General features: G+C 33.4%; 1 protein-coding gene across 1 annotated transcript; it reads left to right on the top strand.

Annotated features, from left to right (window-relative positions):
• Nucleotides 1–1,961: 1,961 nt before the first annotated feature.
• LOC143541190 (putative glycerol-3-phosphate acyltransferase 3) lies at nucleotides 1,962–3,857 on the top strand. Its single transcript, XM_077034073.1, has 2 exons — nucleotides 1,962–2,731; nucleotides 2,823–3,857. Exons 1-2 carry the CDS (start codon nucleotides 2,018–2,020, stop codon nucleotides 3,708–3,710), a joined length of 1,602 nt encoding a protein of 533 aa, XP_076890188.1. The 5' UTR covers nucleotides 1,962–2,017; the 3' UTR covers nucleotides 3,711–3,857.
• Nucleotides 3,858–18,612: the final 14,755 nt, after the last annotated feature.

Below are 18,612 nucleotides of genomic sequence, written 5' to 3'. Positions count from 1 at the left end.
TAATATATTGTTCTTTGACTTTTAACCTGTGAAAAGCATAATCTATAACCCCTTTTTAACAAATATAAAACAAGTAGGGAGTAGTTTAATCGATCTTTCATGTGCATGCCATCTTAATTTATGTTTTGGTTATAGTATACCCCAAGACCTTATAGTAGCTTGGGAAGGCGTTAACTAACTCATGTTAAAATGAAAGCAAAAGTTTTATAAGATTACAGTTCGCTCTAAAACTGAAAATAGATTCGATAAAAAAAATAGGAAAAAATTTATAATTTGATTCCATATTGATTCAAAAAGAGTTTCGTTTTTAAAACGAAATTACACGAACAAATTCTTATTAGTTGAATTGAAAAATGATCCAATAATGCATTCGCTGATTGCAAATGAGGTATGCGTAGATGTAACAGACTATTAATCAATTTCTTTTTCTAAAGTTGTGACTTTATCCTTGTTAGTGCTGTCTATAATGATATTTAAATCAAAAGCTTGCAATTGGTATTTTTGTTTCTCTCTTAAAAATGAAACTCAGGTAAGTGTTATTTTTATAAACATATGTATAAAAATAGCATATTTCATTTAGCTGAAATGCACCAAAACCATTTGCCAGGATCCTTATTTTACATCGACAGACAAGTAAAGGAAGAAATCAATTATTTAGCACATTTTTCCAATACTTATTGAAAGTGCATTGTTGTGTCAGAAGAAGGATAGCTATACTGATTTGGTATACTCTAAAGACGCCCTCGGTACAATATTGACGATCTCACAAAGATTTTTTTCAGTGAATTTACATGTACTGATCCAATCTTTTACGGAATTGATCCTCTTTTGACTGTACAAGAATATGTGGAGCTCAGCATGCCACATTCATTTATCGGTATCTGCTAAAGTGTATATTCACTAAGGCCCAGGGCAATGTTAACGAATGGCATACCATTCCCTTCATAAGTTAAGTGACGTTAAATGCAAGATGAGTTAAAATGTTAACGGGCTTTAAAATCATCTACAGACACAAACAATAATTTACTAATTAATTTTACATTAAATAAAGAGAAGCAATGAGGAGTTAAGCATTTTTCTTAGAGTAAGGTGGAGTGAAATAAAGTAAAGTAGATGATGCGATGCTTACATAAAATTAAAATTAAAGAGTATAAATATATATCCCATGAACTAAAAACATGTAGCTTGTAAGACTATTCACTATGGTGACTATTTATCATAACTGGTTGCAAAGTGGCACAAAAAGACAAAAGGACATTTTAATTGAAAAAATAGAAATTCTTTTTTGTTCACAACCGGTTGCAACCTAGGTTGTTCCGGCAACCTAAGTTTGCAACAAAACTTTTATATAACTTGGTTTTTTCATGAAAAATACAACTTTTAACCTTTTTATAGAAAAATGCAACGACGTGGTTTTATTAATAAAAAAATATTAAACATTTTGATATAAATTTTATAAAAAATAAAGCATTTTTATTTAATAAAATACTGGTTTAGGTTGGGTTGTGATAGTGAGTAAAATATTGAATTGGGTTGGGTTGTATATATGAAAGAGAGAGAGATTAATTTTTTAATAAATGATTGGATTAGGTTTGATTGGGTTGGGTTGTGATAGTGGATCTCTTAGTTATAATTCTTGAGATTTTTACATATTTCCCCTTTCTAATACTGTTTAAGCATGGTTTAGAAAAATACGTAATTTCAAACTTTAGTAAGGAGGAATATCTAAATGCCTCATAATTCATTACCCAAGTGAAATGAATAAATTGTACAAAAAAATGCCCACGCCATGACGTCGATAAGTCACGGATGACGTAGAAAATTGGGTAATACTTAATACCCATACATCATTACACCAATTCAAGTCAACTATGCATCCCAGCTAACGAAATAATTCATCCAGTCCAGTGTCAATATCGCTAAAATCTAAAAATCCAAGGGCATTTTATCAACTCACCACCATAAATAACACCACCATCCTCTCACATTTCCCATAACCTGCTCCAAAACCAACAATATGGTATTCAAAGCTCTACCATACACACTCAAACTCATTCTCTTCATCCCTCGTCTTCTTCTCAAACTCCATCAAAACCAAACAAAAGCCCTCAGAAGAACCCTAAGCAACACTACTCATGGATCACATTATAGATCTCAAACAACCCTAATTTCTGATCATCTTAACACGTCCGATCTTTCCCAAAAGACATTAATCTTCGATGTTGAGGGAACCCTTTTACGCTCACCATCCGTGTTTGCATACTTCATGTTAGTAGCATTCGAATCCGGAAGCTTAATTCGGGCTTTCGTGCTTTTCGCTTTGTACCCGCTTCTTGTTTTGGTTGATGACGAGTTATCGATCAAGATTATGGTTATGGTTTCGTTTTGTGGCCTCAAGAAAGACGGTTTTCGAGTTGGAAGCTCGGTGCTGCCCAAGTTCTTCTTGGAAGATGTTGGTTTGGAGGGTTTTGATGCGTTGAGAAGAGGGAAGAAGAAAGTTGGTGTGAGTAAGTTGCCACAAGTCATGGTTGAATGTTTCTTGAAAGATTACTTGGAGTTTGATCATGTTTTTGGACGGGAGTTAAAGGTTGTCGGAGGGTACTATGTTGGTCTCATGAAAGAAAACAAGGGCATCATCAAGCATCGTATAAACCAAGTAGTGGAAGAAGATTATACTAGCGTTTGCTTCTCAAATAAGAAAGTGAGGCATGATTGGATCTCATGTAGTAAGGTACTTATCTACATGCACATGTGCATATTATAATGTAAGTTAAAATATGATTATTGGAAGTTTATTGACATGTTTATGATTCTATATATAGGAGGTTTATGTGGTTAGTGATGGAGAAAAGAAGGCATGGCGAGTTATTCCAAGAGAAAGATATCCGAAAGGTCTGATCTTTCATGACGGAAGATTAGCTTTTAGACCTGAACCAGTGAACATGTTGGTCATGTTCATGTGGTTCCCTTTCTCCATACTTTTATCCGTTTCCCGAATCGCTATTGCAATCACCATTCCGTATGGTGTATCAATCCCTATCTTAGTATTCACTGGGGTGCACCTCAAGCTCACAAATAATAACTCAACTTCAAACCCGAAAACTTTTGATCATAAACAACACAAAGGACGTTTATATGTATGTAACCACAGAACTTTACTTGACCCGTTATATCTTTCATTTGGACTCAAGAAACCATTTGCCGCGGTCACGTATAGTCTCAGTCGAATGTCGGAGATCATATCACCAATTAAAACCGTCCGATTAACAAGAGATCGTGAACAAGATGCAAAAACCATGGACAAGATGTTAAAGCTAGGAGACCTTGTGGTTTGCCCCGAAGGGACAACTTGTAGAGAACCATATTTATTGCGGTTTAGCCCATTGTTTGCGGAACTTAGTGATCATATTGTCCCGGTAGCCTTGGATACTTATGTTAGCATGTTTCATGGGACAACCGCAGGTGGATTAAAATGTTTGGACCCTTTCTTTTTTATGATGAACCCGCGTTCGATTTATAGAGTTCGGTTCCTGGACCAGGTTCATGGGACCGATGATCATCCGAGAACTACAAGGTTTGATGTTGCAAATCATGTTCAAAGTGTGATAGGGAAGACATTGGAGTTCGAATGCACGAGCCTTACAAGGAAAGACAAGTATCTAGTACTAGCCGGTAATGAAGGGTTTGTTAATGCAAGTAACAAACGATGATTGATGAGCTTCTATATATTGATAAGAGGCATCTTGTAGCATATATATTCTTGTATTGTATACTACCAATTTGATTTATAACTATTCTTTACTTCTATAATTAAACTATTAATTCAATAGTTCTTTTGTTATTAGAGGGCAAAATAGCTAATAGCAATGATAATTCCAACTTAAAACTGAAAATAACTTTTGATGTGTTTAATGTTGCAATTCATCGTAAATGAATAAAAGCGTCTTTAAGAGATTATAAGAAAGGAGTCTTTGACCTAAATTATCCTATATTTGTTGCAAGGACGTGTGAGAAAACCACATAAAAGACTCAAAAGTTGCTAAGCGACATAAGAACACAAACATGAATTTGTTTCATAAACAAGGTTGTTTGTATAAATTTGTGTTACCAAAAGCACATATAAGTATAAAAGAAAGTCAAAAAGCCAATCTAATACCAAAGTCAAAAGTCCAAATAAGAATGCAGGCCACTTCCGTTTCTACATAACTTCAAAGTACAAACAAATATACACAAAGTGCAACTATGTTGCACAACCGACGCCATAATTATAATATATATAATAAAATTTACGCTATTTCAGTCTTTAATTTTCAAGTTTTCTATATATGGCTGGCATGACCTGTAAACTTCAACTACCTTATACAAAGGTTATAAAGGAAAAATTTATTGAAACAGATTCAAAATATGTCCATCTTAACTCTAACATATTTAAATGAAAAGGATAGCAACATGCGAACATAGAAAAGGCATCTCGAAATGAAATGAAGCGGAGAATTTATTGTAGCGTCCCCAGGGGGATTAAATATACAACAATAATTATATACCCAGACACCCAGTGCTCCGGCTTACTCTACGGTCCCATTAAAAGTAAATGTCAATAATCAAACATGCATGTGCTGTTTGAGAAAAAAAAAAGAAAAAGAAAAAAGAAAACAATCAAACACGTATTGTCTCAACCTCTTTATTAATATCAGGGTGGTCTTCAAAATTTGTTAAAAATTTTCGGACATTAAGTAAGATTCTTTTGTTTAAACATTTAAATTCTTAAACAGGCAAAATTGGTTATGATTTGGGCTGTACAAAAAACGATTTGTCTTAAGTGAGATTATAACTCACAATCTTTTGATTGAGAGTAATACACCAAGCTAGTGGTTGTATAATTGTGTTTAAACATTAAAATTACGGCTTAGGTGTCAAGCCTATATTCATTCATTGCCTAATTTTCCCTCCTAATTCTTAATCTCTCGTCTCATGGGTTATGGGTCAAAAACATTTTGTCAAATAAGTTATAACATAGTTAGATAGATTTTATTCATTATTCAAAGATGTGTAAATGCCACATTTATAATCACCATTCAAGAAAAGTTGATGCTAAATAAAACCAATTATTGGGTTGATGGTGGTTTTTCAACATTGTAGAAAATATATATCTAGGTCTGCATTTATGTTGTCTAATGACATTATGCTCTAGATTATTGTCTATATATATGCAGATTAATCATCATCTTTAAATATTGATACATGAGAAATTACATTAAAATAACGGTTCGAGTCGGAAAGAATTTTTTTTAAAAAAATGGTCTAAATCGTTTAACTAGTTGGTTCAAATTTTTACCTAACACAATTATCGGATATGAGTGGATAATTTTAAAAATTATAATTTTGGTTCAGGTAAAAACAACACTAATAAAAATTAATACGAGTCTCAACAGGCTATTATCCAAATTGGTAAATGGTCAAAATGGTTTGACTCAAAAAAGATATATTTTAAAAATGGTTCAATTCTTGTAGCATGTTTAACGCTTGTGATGTAAATGACTGGGCATTTTGACTTTAGGAAAAAATGTACGAAATAAAACATTTTGAATAAAAAAGGAGTTTTAAACACGCTTAATGCTTCTAATGCTTCAAATACCCTACAACAACATAAGCTTGTAGATTGAGATATAAGTTTTATCTTATTAGAAATTGTGACTTGCTACAACATTATTCTCAATTGCTTCTAATATACTTCAATTACAATTTTTATTGATTATAAAATAGTTAGCATTGTTATGAAACAGCCAATTTACCGCATTCAAACCTCTAATCAATTACCTTGACTAGGAGTTAACTAGCATTTATGGTATGGTTTTAAGTTATTTGTATTCTGCTTATATAATGTATAAACAATGATCATGAGTAATCCACACCTTACCATCGATCTCTCTACAATCTTTTGTATCTAATACGTTATCAGTGCGTTGCTTTCTATCTTTCTTTTCCTCAACTTCTCTCCTACATCAAAAGCACAATAAAAAATATATTAATTTTGAAAAATGTTACCGGAACAACAATGAAAGAAATTACAATGAAGTTTTCTTTGCAAAAGGAAAGCCAACAACTGCATGATCTCACTACATCAATTGCATCAATCGCCTTATGTGCGTATTCCCAGCCAGGCAACAAATTGGCATTGCTTTTGGAGTTGGATGGTACAATCATAAGGTATGTCTTCTTAATTTTGTCTCTTTCAAACACAATCCATTTTGTAATTCTACAACTTTGGGTTATGTTGAGATTCATTGTTCTTGATTTAACATTTTCCAACAAAATCCATATCGTAACCAATACAACTTTGGGTTGTGTTAAGATTTATTATCAATTCTTATTTTCTCACACACTTTTAGAGAAATGAATCAAAATAGGTTGAAACTTTTTTAATGTGAATATGAGTAATATCACATACAAGTTAACATTCTTGAACTCCATGAGGCAAATGATCATATTATAATAAGGAAATAAAAATTAGGAATAGGATAGTGATTTCTATATCATTTTAGATATCTTTTCCCAGCCACTTCTTTATATACGTTGCCATTTGACAATCTGTCTGTGCCACGGAATCTGAGAAGGGAGACAGCAACGTAAAAGACTGAGGGAAATGAGTAACAAAAGTTTTTATTTGATTATTTAAATGCATTTGATGTTTCATTTTCATACCGATTAATACTACAATTTATTCATATTACTTTATCATTTGATTAGTAGTTACATAATGTCTTTGATGTTTCATATTCATACTATTGAATGCTATATAATGATGGCTCTTCAAGTTTGATGATTAATATATCAATTAACTAATTAATTATTAGATATTGGCCACATATTTATACATGTAATATTTAAACTTTTCAAAATTGCATTCTCGTATTAAAAATATACATAACCAAATGATTGTTAAGATTATTTACATCATCAATTCAAATAGATAGGGGAGTTCCGAACCAGCAGCAAGCCCTTTCTCTTTCTAATGTCCTAGGCGAAGGCAGTGCAGGTGAAAGCCCAATAGATCCTGTTTTTTTATCGCTCCACAAAGCTCACGACCCGGCACGAAGAAATCTCTTAGATGGGACATATATTATAACTTGTATTTAATATCTATATGAATAAATTCTTGTCTTACTTTGCATGATTATTTTTCCTTGAAACCATTGTAACATTAAGAAGTAGGTATTGAAAGGATATATTACTTTATAAGTTGTAGTTAGTCTTGAATGAATCTATTAATTTTGAGTTGTAACAGGATTAAAAGATAATTGGAGTTTTAACACTATTTATGTTATTTTAATTCATGATTCATATCATTATTTATATTATGATGTTTCAAGATTATTTATGACATTTCTTTTTTCATTTTATGGAAAAATATGAATATAATTTCAAATGTTGTATAAAAAGTGGCTTTAAATGTAATACATTTCAAAACATACATTATATACTTATCGTTTAAATATATTTGTAATCTTATTATTTGTATAATCTCGTGTATTTCACTTGTTCTAAAACTAATATATAATAATTAAACAAAAACCTCGTGATCTTCCCAACGTTCTTTCTCGTCATTTTCAAGTTTTGGTAGAGTGTAGAGACTATTATTCAATAGAATATTTGATAAATTGATCACCAAATAAATACTTACTACCTATTGTCCTATAAAGTAGTCAACTTCAATAATCAGTTTGGCTTTTAAAAATCACCTATTTTCACATTGGTTGACTAACATGCATGCATGGTGTTAGACTATGCGTTGCGGCAAGTGAGCGACCAGCTTCAGCGAGTGGCGCGAGCCATGTCAGCCCCAAACACCACAACATCCTTGCTTCATCACTTGCCGTGTGAGCGGGCGCCGTGACCCCAGACGAGCGTGCTCGCTTGGCCTAAAGGAAGAAAATTGATGGGGTTGGCTCGCGAAGGGATGAATTCAATGGGCGCGAACGACAATGGGGTGAACTTACCGGTGACGTGACCGAGAAGGGTTGAATGGTTGGGTCCAATCAGGGCCACGTGGGACAATATGATTAGATGAATTCACACGTCAGCTTCAACGACAACAATATCTTAGAGGTGAAACCAAAACTTTATATCAAATGGCTATTATAAAGCTCTTTTCACTAACGGTTACGTACGAGTGCGTAGTGGATGTAAATCAAGTTTGTCTTGATCTAAAATATAAAAATCTCAAATGGCCGGGGTGGTCAGGCGGCTCTTTTGACACCCCCACCCCCCGGCTGTTGGCCTGGGTGTGTATCTTATCCGTATTTGGTTTATGTCATAACTAATTAACTACCCTAGTAGGCAGGATACACTTGATATGGGACATGCCGAACACAGTCAACACAACTAGACCAACACACGTTATTGCCACAAAAACAATTATTTCTTGCAACTACACGGCATTTATGTTGGCCTCTTAATCATATACGTAAAAGATAATAGCTCTTTAGAAATTTAATAAGGGTTCTGTTAAATATACCAAAAAATATACCAAAGTCAAACACTTTTAAGAAAATTTACTTTAATTTAATATCACTGCCTTCACCTTTTTTTAAATTGATGAATCCTAGGCAAAAAGATGAACATATAAGCACAGAAATGACACAAACCACACTCCAAATCATACAACAATTATTTAATTCAAATCTATATCAAAAACTGTCATCATATCAAATTTCAAAATAAAATAATAATAATAATAAAATTCGATTTAAATAATCCCATGATCCTAATTTTCACAATACCAATCCCACAGCCTAGCATAATCATCACATATTTATACTTAATAACAAAATTAAAAACAAGCTTAATTTTAGTATAAATTAATAATAATTATACTACAGGACAAAAGTGAAAGTTAATATTATTATAGAGTAGTTTGGAATATTAAAAGGTAACTATGTTAGCAGTAAAAAGTGAAAGTTAAAATTATTATCGAACAGACTAATATAATTTATTATTGAAATATCGGTTCTAGTTTGAATTATTAAAATCCAATAACTTACGTCTCATCTCGGACGGCAAGGTTAAGTAGAGCGAGGAGAGCGGCGGCTTTGGCATCGAGAGAGGGGTACCGCAGCATGGAAACGAGGGATGGTATGGCTTCGGAAAACATACGACGGCATCGGTGGGATGTTTTGGTGAGGCGACGGATATCTTTAGCGGCTTGGATTTTGGAAAGAGGATCGTCGTGGGTGTCGGATTGGATGAGACGGAGGGTGGCGGTGATAGAGTTTGAGTATGAATATGAATCATCCATGTGGAGTGGAAGTAAATTAAGGATCACCGACGGAGAGAATGGAAGTGAAGTGATGGGTTTTAAAATAAAAGAGAAAGTGTGTGTGGAGGTAACGTGAGAAGAGGTGCCGTGGCGTTAAGCAACGTTTACTTTCAACGGCATTTTATTTTTTGGTTTTTTATGTTATGTAAAGCATTTATCTCTTCATTTTCATGTTATATGTTGTTATACATGATCAAAATGCATCCCAACTTTTTTTTATTAGCCGTCAACGGATGTTTTAAATGAGCTGTGAGGATAAATTTACCATGCTGGGATGTGCTTATCTCAGATAAGGCTAACGTCCGTGAATACTTGTTTGATGGCACGACAGTGCGATGGGATTAAATTCGTTCAATTCAATGATCTAACTAATAAACGTCACCTACTCGCATAGTCTCCTATTATAACCTGGTGCCGTCAAAACTAAATGATGGAACAGGAATCAAACTTTAGTTACAAAATTATAATAATACTGGATATGGTAAGTACTAAAAAAAATATATGTGATGTGTGTTTAAGTGTTTTAACAAACTCACTCTCTTCATCATAAGTACCTTGATCATCAAATCTATGAGATGGGTTAAATTCTTATATTCGTATACGCTTTTTAGACAAAATTCGCTTTGTAGCGGACTGCTTGTGAAAATAATCTTGTGAAAATAACGTTAAAAGTGGCGGAAGGTTAATCAGGCATCATGTGGTGGCGTTGATAGCCGAAAGACAAGGGCACATGCACCGATCAGCCGGTGTCCCGATGATTGAGTGTTATGTGCCTTATGTCCAAGGCTTGATGCAAAACTACTATTGAGCCGGGGGTCTCACCGGAAGCAGCCTCTCTATCCCTATGGGATAGAGGTAAGGCTGTCTACATCTTACCCTCCTCAGACCCTACATTTTAGATATTGGTTGTTGTTTCTTGTCATAATTGTATCATACGTGTGAAGTAACAATTTGTCTTAATCATACGCGTCTAGAACTGTACAGCCAACTTTATCGTCCTGAAAGTGGGTTTGTGGATTTAAGTGATTAATTATTTTAGTGTTTTTACATTCATAATGAACTTGTATTTTCGTATTTATATATTTGAGTACTTTTTAGAAGACTAGTAATATTCATAATTGTATAATAAAATATTTAATATACTATTATTAATACTAGTATTGCAAAAAACTAATTACAATAGCCTTTAAAAAAACCTAATTAAAAAATAGATATTAGTAGTTTAAATAATTATTATGTAATGATTAGTAGTTATATTTAAATAAAATAGAATAAAAATGATGATTGATATGATTAGTAGTTGATTGAATGATTAGTAGTAGATTAATAGGGTTGACTTGGTATACCAAATAAAAACTTTTGGTATATTTAAAGCCCCCCTTTAATAAACTATTGTCTGTATTCAAGTCCAGCTTTTAAGGTTCGCAATTTCCCAATCAATATATAGATCTGTCATTTTCGTATATTTAAAGCCATCGTAGGATCAAGATAACACAATGCGGTCCTTAGCAACGTTATAATTTAGAGTAATCTGTCATACTTATCCATGAGATTTGGTCACTTTTTTGACTTTTATTTAAAAAGATTTTTGTTCTTTTTTGCAATTGGACCCTTCAGGCTTCCCGTCGTCAATTTTGTGCAAATCGCTAGCAGCGTTTATTTTTTTAACGTTAATTCATGGGTACTTATGTCTTTTTATTTATTTGAATGAAAGTGATAATTATCATCAAACGTCAAACGCAAAAAAAATCTTTTGATAAACTCTTAAACAAACACCTGCCCTAGACTTTATCATTCAAGTGCCTCATCTTCTACATTTTCGGTTGTCTTCCCACATAACAAACCGTTAAAAACTTAAAATTAATTAAACTCAAAATTTTGATGTTGGCTCCATATACTTTTTAGTAACAGTTTCACTTTTCTTTTTCGGGTTTTCGAATATCATAATTAAATGTTGCAAAAAGAACGTACTTAACCCATGACGTAGACCATATATAAGACCAGCCATGTTAAATTGACCTATAACCATCTATTTATCATGTTGGCTTCGACCATCCAACATGGTCCATGTAAAAAGATAATGACTCCGATATAGGATTAATAAATTCCTAGTGTTGCTTCACAAAATGTTTAAACCTATATTTACCTGGTGAAGTTGTTTATATTTAACTAGCTTTTGAACCCGTATATTACACGAGATTTGTTAAATAATAAAAATAAAAATAAGTAGGATCCGTTATTTGAAATAAAGGAACAAAATTAAAGGAAAAGTACAAACAATAAGAATTCTAGAATCTCAAATTTATAAATTTTAGAAAATCCCTTTTATATACAACAGTTGTTGTGTTATAACAAGGATTCCCATCATCATTCAATATTTATAGTTTTAGACCATGTCTGCTAGTTAATCTGGATAATGCAACATATAGTGGAAAAAACTATACATTGAAGGAACAAACCAACTCTAAAAGAAATTATTCTTGGCTATTTTCTACTTGTTTAACTTTCATATTTTTACTTTTTTTGATCTTCAATCAATATTTTATTTTTAATTTTCTGCATATTTTATAATTTAATTGTTAAAATAGTTTTGACCCATGAGCCATGCTAAGATGAATGAGAATAGACATTAGAAGATTACAAGGGAAAATTGATTATTTTATAACTTAATTGCCAAAATAGTTTTGATCAATGACCCATAGATATCTAGAATGAATAATATGAAAGATTAGAAAATTATGATGAAAAATTAGACTAGAATTAAATGAGGGTTTGACATCTAATCCTTATTATTTTTACTTTGTTAGGGAAGTGTGAAATTTGTTATTATGTGGGTAGTTGTTTTAGCCAAACTAAAATCAACAATGCATGTTGGTTTTATATAAAATGAGAAAAATCATAAATGTGACTGTAACTATGTCATAGAAAAGTATACTTTTACGTATCACATACGTAAAAAGAAATTCGTGTATCCACTTTTACAACGGCTATGTTTATATTCATATAAACATAAAAAAATACAAACACTAGATAAAAAAAAATATGTGTATGTATTTCATTTGATATTCCTTTCATACGCACTTTTACAACAGCAAGCTATGTTCATCTTCATATAAAGATTGGGTTATAACAAATGAATTGGGTTTTAGACGCTTTAGCCCATCAATAAAATGCTTTAGCTCAAATATATTTTTATGTTTTGTGCATCTCATAAGACCATATATTAAGCGCCAAAAAAAAAAAAAAAAAGAAAAGACCACCCATTCAATCCCATTAATGTTGAAGGTCGGGGTGTTTTTCGGCCTTGCTTTTCAGGTTTTGGGTTTATTGGGTCGGGTTCTTCGGGTTTCAAAGTTTTAATTTTAGACCCGAAACCCAACCCAAATCTTTCACGGTTTTTTGGGTTCGGGTTATTTGGGTTCCGGTTGGGTTAATCGGGTTTCGAGTGTCTAAGAAAACAAAAAATAAAATAAAACAGTAAAGAAAAACTACATCGCGAAAACTAAAACAACATATTCTTCTTTACTCATTACGTAAATAATCAAATAATAAATAAACATAACTCAGTAAAGCAACATTTTATTCTATTACGATTATTATTAGAAAAGATATATAAACAATAGATAGTCGATCAACCATAATAATAGGTGGATTATGAACAAGTTGAACGTATAGAGTGTTCCGTATATGGTGTGCATACCTAATAATATTATCATGTTTTTAAACAAATAGTTTATTCGGATTGACCCGAATCCTAGAAATCAGACCCAAGAATCAACCCACATTACTTCAGTTTGGGTTTGGGTTTGGGTTGGCCTTTTCTCAAGTTCGGGTTTTTTGGGACGGGTTAGTTTGGGTTTAGGTTTTCTCTGGTCTCGGGTAAAAGTGACAACCCTAGTTGAAGAGGGTTTATGTAACTAATAATATTAAGACCATGTGTAATAAGACATTATAAGAGTATTATATAGATGCATAAAAGCCCCTATACCATTCTCTAGGGCTTTATGATGAACGCTTTTTACAATAAAGTCCAGTTCATATATGTCTTGAACCATTACGCAGTTCAATTAATGATGAATGTATGGTTTATTAAAGCCGGTGATATTTTATTTTTCTGATTTTGTTTAATGGTCTACCCTTGGGAATTGGGATGGCTTTGAGGCCCAAATAAAAGTGAGCTTAATTCAGTTTACAGAAATACAAAACCAACATGTTACACGCCTAAAACAATGTTTGCCAAAATGTCATTTGAACGTCAATCAAGAAACTTTTATCACTCAACCACACCGTCACCTCATTTATCCAAATAATACGAGACCAATTGGGCATGTCTTGTAAACTCATAATATTAAGTTCCAGAAGTGGAATCAACTCATTTGGCTTTGTCAATTTCAAGTTATGACATCGAGAAATTAGGTCAGAAAACATATTCCCAAATCAGATTAGACACGCAATCTTGTAAATCATAAAACCTATCAAGCACCAGTCCAAAAATTACAAACTATAGCTTTCCGGAAACTAGACTCAAAGTAGAACATCATTGAATCAAGAATCGATCAAAAACTATCGTTTATCATCACGTTACAGCCCAATTAATAAGCGAGTACGAATCTATCAGAAACTGTTATCATCCTAAGCACATACAAGAACATGTTTACATTATACCTAGGGCTTCTAATAAATCAAAATCAAATCAATCATAGACATGAATGAACATCAAGATTACAGAGATATTTGACATCTAGGGTTTTCCAATCAAGTAAGAACACGAGATAAGCATGAAACAAGGATTAAACGTTAATTAGTTACATGTTTCGATTAATAGATGAAAGCTATGATCTCTAACACTTCTAAATCCTAATGAACACGTAAAATCACCCAACAAAGTGTGTGAGGTCTTTCGAAGACGACTGGAAGTGTTTTGGGGGGTGATTAGGGTTTATAAAACGTTTTTATAACTTTTCCGTATCTGCATGTCCGTTGCATGACGCGACGGTGTGACCCTCTCCCCGTCACGTAGTACGACTTGTTTAATAATAATTTTTTAAACTAATATTATAATAATTAATAGCATGCTAAGCAAGCATAATGTACTAAATCATATAGCACATAAAATCATCTAGCAGATAACAATTACATCCGAATTATTTAAACGTATCTAATTCAACATTAATCACTAACGCGTACTGAAAGACATGTTTATGTGACTTCTTAACGACTCGTGTAAAAGTTATGTGTGACGTGTAAGATGACAGATTTTGGTTAACGGAGTTAACGTGAAAATGTGGGGTGTCGCACAGTGCTAATGGCACCTCATCTTAAATAAGTTGCTTATCAAAAAAAAAAACATTTTCTTTTCGTAAATTAAGGTTTATCCCTATAAAACGTTTGTTTGTATAAATGTGGGTTATATCCTCAGTTTATGAATTAAGAATCGTGATGTTTTGAACTCTGATAATTTTTCCTAACTACGGTCCTAATGAATTTTTCCGCTATCAAATATTTTAATAAACACCGATACCACTGCTCTTGTTCACAATCCCTGCCCGGGGTAAGGGGTCGGGGGCTGTGACAAATATAATCACCAACGGGTCGTCGGGTCAAACTTGTTGCATTTCGAGTCATTACATGAACCATAGGACGATGTGTTGTTAAATACTTAGGTTTTGCCTAGTTGCATGAACTTGTACTTATAGCTAAACTTGTAATAGGTAATCGTTAGCGGGACGCCTGGTTCATTCTTTCTGTTTACTATTGGCACGCAAATTTAAGGTGAGTTTTACGAACCCTCTCTTTTACATACTTTTCTTTTTGGGGGAGAAAGCATGCCAATAAACATTTTCTTAGATTTTGTAATACTGTATATTGCATGCGTACTATAATGCATACACTACCAACTTAAGTCCTTACATTCTCAGACCGTTAGTATACGGGGTATAGCGAGGAAATTCGGGTTGTACTACTGGGTTTTACAAATCCCATCCGAGGTAGGGATTCGCTGGGTGTGAATGGTCCTAATCATTTACCCCAGTGTTATTGGTAGACCTGGTAAGAAGGCAGCCACCATATGTTCAATACTCAGCTTTGGTCACGATCGCTATTATTAGCATGTTAGTAGACTGGAGGTCTACATATTTGCTTTTGTTTACAATATCGGTATCACTTGAACGTAACTTATTTACAAACCTATGAACTCGCCAACTTTTGTATTGATATTTTTTAGCATATCTTTCTCATGTCACTAAGGTGCACACCAGGAGCTAGGATGCATGATGGGTGCATGATTTTTCCTCAAAAAATTAAGCGTGTTTTGGATATCATGAATTGTAGTGTCTGGGCATATAATTGTGAACTCGTTATTTAAAACTTGTAACTGTTTTATGTTCCGCAAACGTAACTTACACTGAATATGTATTTACTCATATTAATGAGTTTTATTAAATGATATTTTTGCTTTATTAAATGGTTGCTCAGTATGGTAAATGGTTAGATTCTGGTATGTCACTCGACTGACGGTAAAACATTGTTTGTCGCAATTTGAGGGTGTGACAACGCAACTGGGTCATTTTGACTTTTAACCACATGGACGCAAATAGGAATTCTCTCTTTTAAAAATAAATAAGATTTAAAAAATTCAAAACTTTTAATTAAATTATTATATAGAATAATAGCAAATGAGTTTAACCCGGCTATCGTTTCATTTCATCTTCCCCTTTCGAAAGCCACATTAGGGTTCGTATCAGAGACTACATCTTAATGTTAATTTATGCGAATTCATCGTTTGTTATTGTTTAATTTATGTAGGAAGTTGTGGAGTTGGAAAATGCTGATAGGCGTAAGAAGTTTATGGTGGCGTGTTCTCAACCGCGTAGAGTGGATGCAATGTCGGTTGATCTTACAATTGGATGCAATTCAGTTTGAAGATTGCAGTAGTCAGAAAACAGTTTCACGCGGAGGAGGTTTCATCGACTTTTATCTCTGGTTTAAGAAGCTGAGTTCTTTGGGTGTAGTCCCTAGAGGCTGTGTGAGGAGCATAAGTACGCTCAAGAGATAACCAAAGATCACGTGAAGTATGTCCTTGAATGTGCTGAAACGACGCCTCAGAGATGGTAGAGGTAATTAACATTTGTACATGAGCATCATTCAAAACCCTGTTAAGAAATTAGGGTACTTGGGTTGAGACGTCGGTGGGGTTGTTTCTTTACCAGAGACTGCCGCAGCTGCTTCAATAGTTTCTGGTGGACATGGTATTGTGCCATCCACATAACCGAACAACTTATTAGTGACCAGAAAAGGTTGTATTATAGCCTTCCAGTAACCATAATTGTTTGTTGATAGAGTGCACCCAAACTTGTGGGAATTATGGGAAGTTTTCTCAGCTGTAGTAATTGCAGCAAGAAGAGCCATTGTTTGGCTAGAAGAAATTGCTGTAGCAAAGCTACTGGTGAAGAAAAAAATCTGTCAAAAATTTTCTTTTTTTGTTTTTAAAGTTAGGAGAGGATGGCGGCAAAGAGGCTCTGATACCAAGATAAACTTGGTAATCATAATGTTTTATTATTATGATTGTAATTATTACATTAATAAAGTATATATAAAATACAATATTACACTCTAGACCCTCTAATATAATATAATAATAAATAATGTCTAATATGAAGTAAGCTTTATAGAATATCAATACAAATGAATAATTATTAGTTTTGTCATAGTTGGCAATTTTGATCGGTATTTCAGTGAGCTTTAAAAATAAGCTTTACTTGAAACATACTATGAGTATGAGTAATATTCTATTACAGGTAGACGGGGATGTGGCGCACGTCTCGTTAGACAAAAAATTGGTGCCACATTATGGAGTTACGATGGCCTATAAATCAATCGAACACGAACGTCGCATGTTCAGGTTTGCTTCTTCTGAACAAACGAAGTTTTCATGTTCGTCTTTGTTTATGTTTGTTCATGTTTTGATCACTAACAAGGATTAATTTCATATACACTCTCCCAACCAAAATTAAAAATAGTGTATATACCTAACTTTATTGAATTTTTACGTAATAGACATTCTACCCCCTTTCCGTTATAATTGTTCAAACCCTATTTTTTAATTGGATTTTGATCGACTCATCGACGTCGACGATAGGCAAGTGAACTGAACCGTCGTCTTTCCTCTTTGTTCTTTCGACAATAGATAATCAAACAATCGAATCTGTATGTTTGAATTAGATAATCGAACCAGGTATCATCGCATGATAATTGAACCCGGCCATTTTTCCATCTTTAAATATTTTATTATTTTACTGACATTTATTCTTTTTTTTAGCAGATACTTAACAGACGGTATGCTATTAAGAGAAGCAGTGACCGATCCGCTTCTAGAAAGATATAGAGTAATTATTCTTGATGAAGCCCATGAAGGAACTTTAGCTACGGATGTTCTATTTGAGCTTTTAAAAGAAGCGTTAAAAAACCGACCCGATCTTAAACTAGTCGTGATGACTTATGAGTGCTACACTCAAAGTCCAAAAATGTCGAGGTTATTTCTTTTGTGCATCGCCGACTCCACAAGGACGAAATCTTTTACACCCAAGAACCCGAGCGCAACTATCTTGAAGCCGCAATTTGAACCGTTGTTCAAATTCACATGTGCAGTGCGAGCCACCTGGTTATATTCTCGTTTTCCTCAGAAGGCTGCTGACGAGGCGAAGGCTCGATTTGGGCATATTGATGGGGACCACCTCACGTTTATGTTTGTGTGTTTGTTAAAGTGTGTGGGGCCCTCGGTTAAGTTATGTGTAACTACGCGGTAGTTAAATGAATTAAACAAGCCATTTAGGGTATATTCAAGTTATAATTGATGTTCTGGAGACTTGTAAGCATACAAGTCGTGTTCAAATTGAGCAATTGAACCTGTCAACTCGAAACCGCCCACCAAACACAACTGATATCTCGGAGTTTAAAGTAACAGGTAGAATTGCTTATTTAGTTTAAAGTTAGATTAGTGTTAAATGGTTCTCAGTATAATTTTCTATTCATAAAAAGAGATCTTTTACCAAACAAAAAAAAATACATATTTGATGGTGTAATGTCACGATTCACGACACATGTAAAATATATAATGTGAACTGCACGGTTTGGTTTAGTTACGAGGAACCATCATAGCCGAACGAGCCATATCAATTCGGTTTATTCGCATTAACTATAACTTACTTACACATAATTTAACTGAAGGCCGCACACACTTAAACAAGCATGCAAAACTAAACCGCACTCATAACAGTACAAAGGATATAGCACGCACA

The sequence above is a fragment of the Bidens hawaiensis genome, unplaced genomic scaffold (assembly GCF_021521415.1).
Source record: "Bidens hawaiensis isolate Kalapana, Puna unplaced genomic scaffold, B.hawaiensis_p1.1 tig00012474_1, whole genome shotgun sequence".
NCBI classification, from domain to species: domain Eukaryota; kingdom Viridiplantae; phylum Streptophyta; class Magnoliopsida; order Asterales; family Asteraceae; genus Bidens; species Bidens hawaiensis.
The sequence above is the reverse complement of the archived record's forward strand: the minus strand, read 5'-3'. Positions and strand labels throughout refer to the sequence as shown.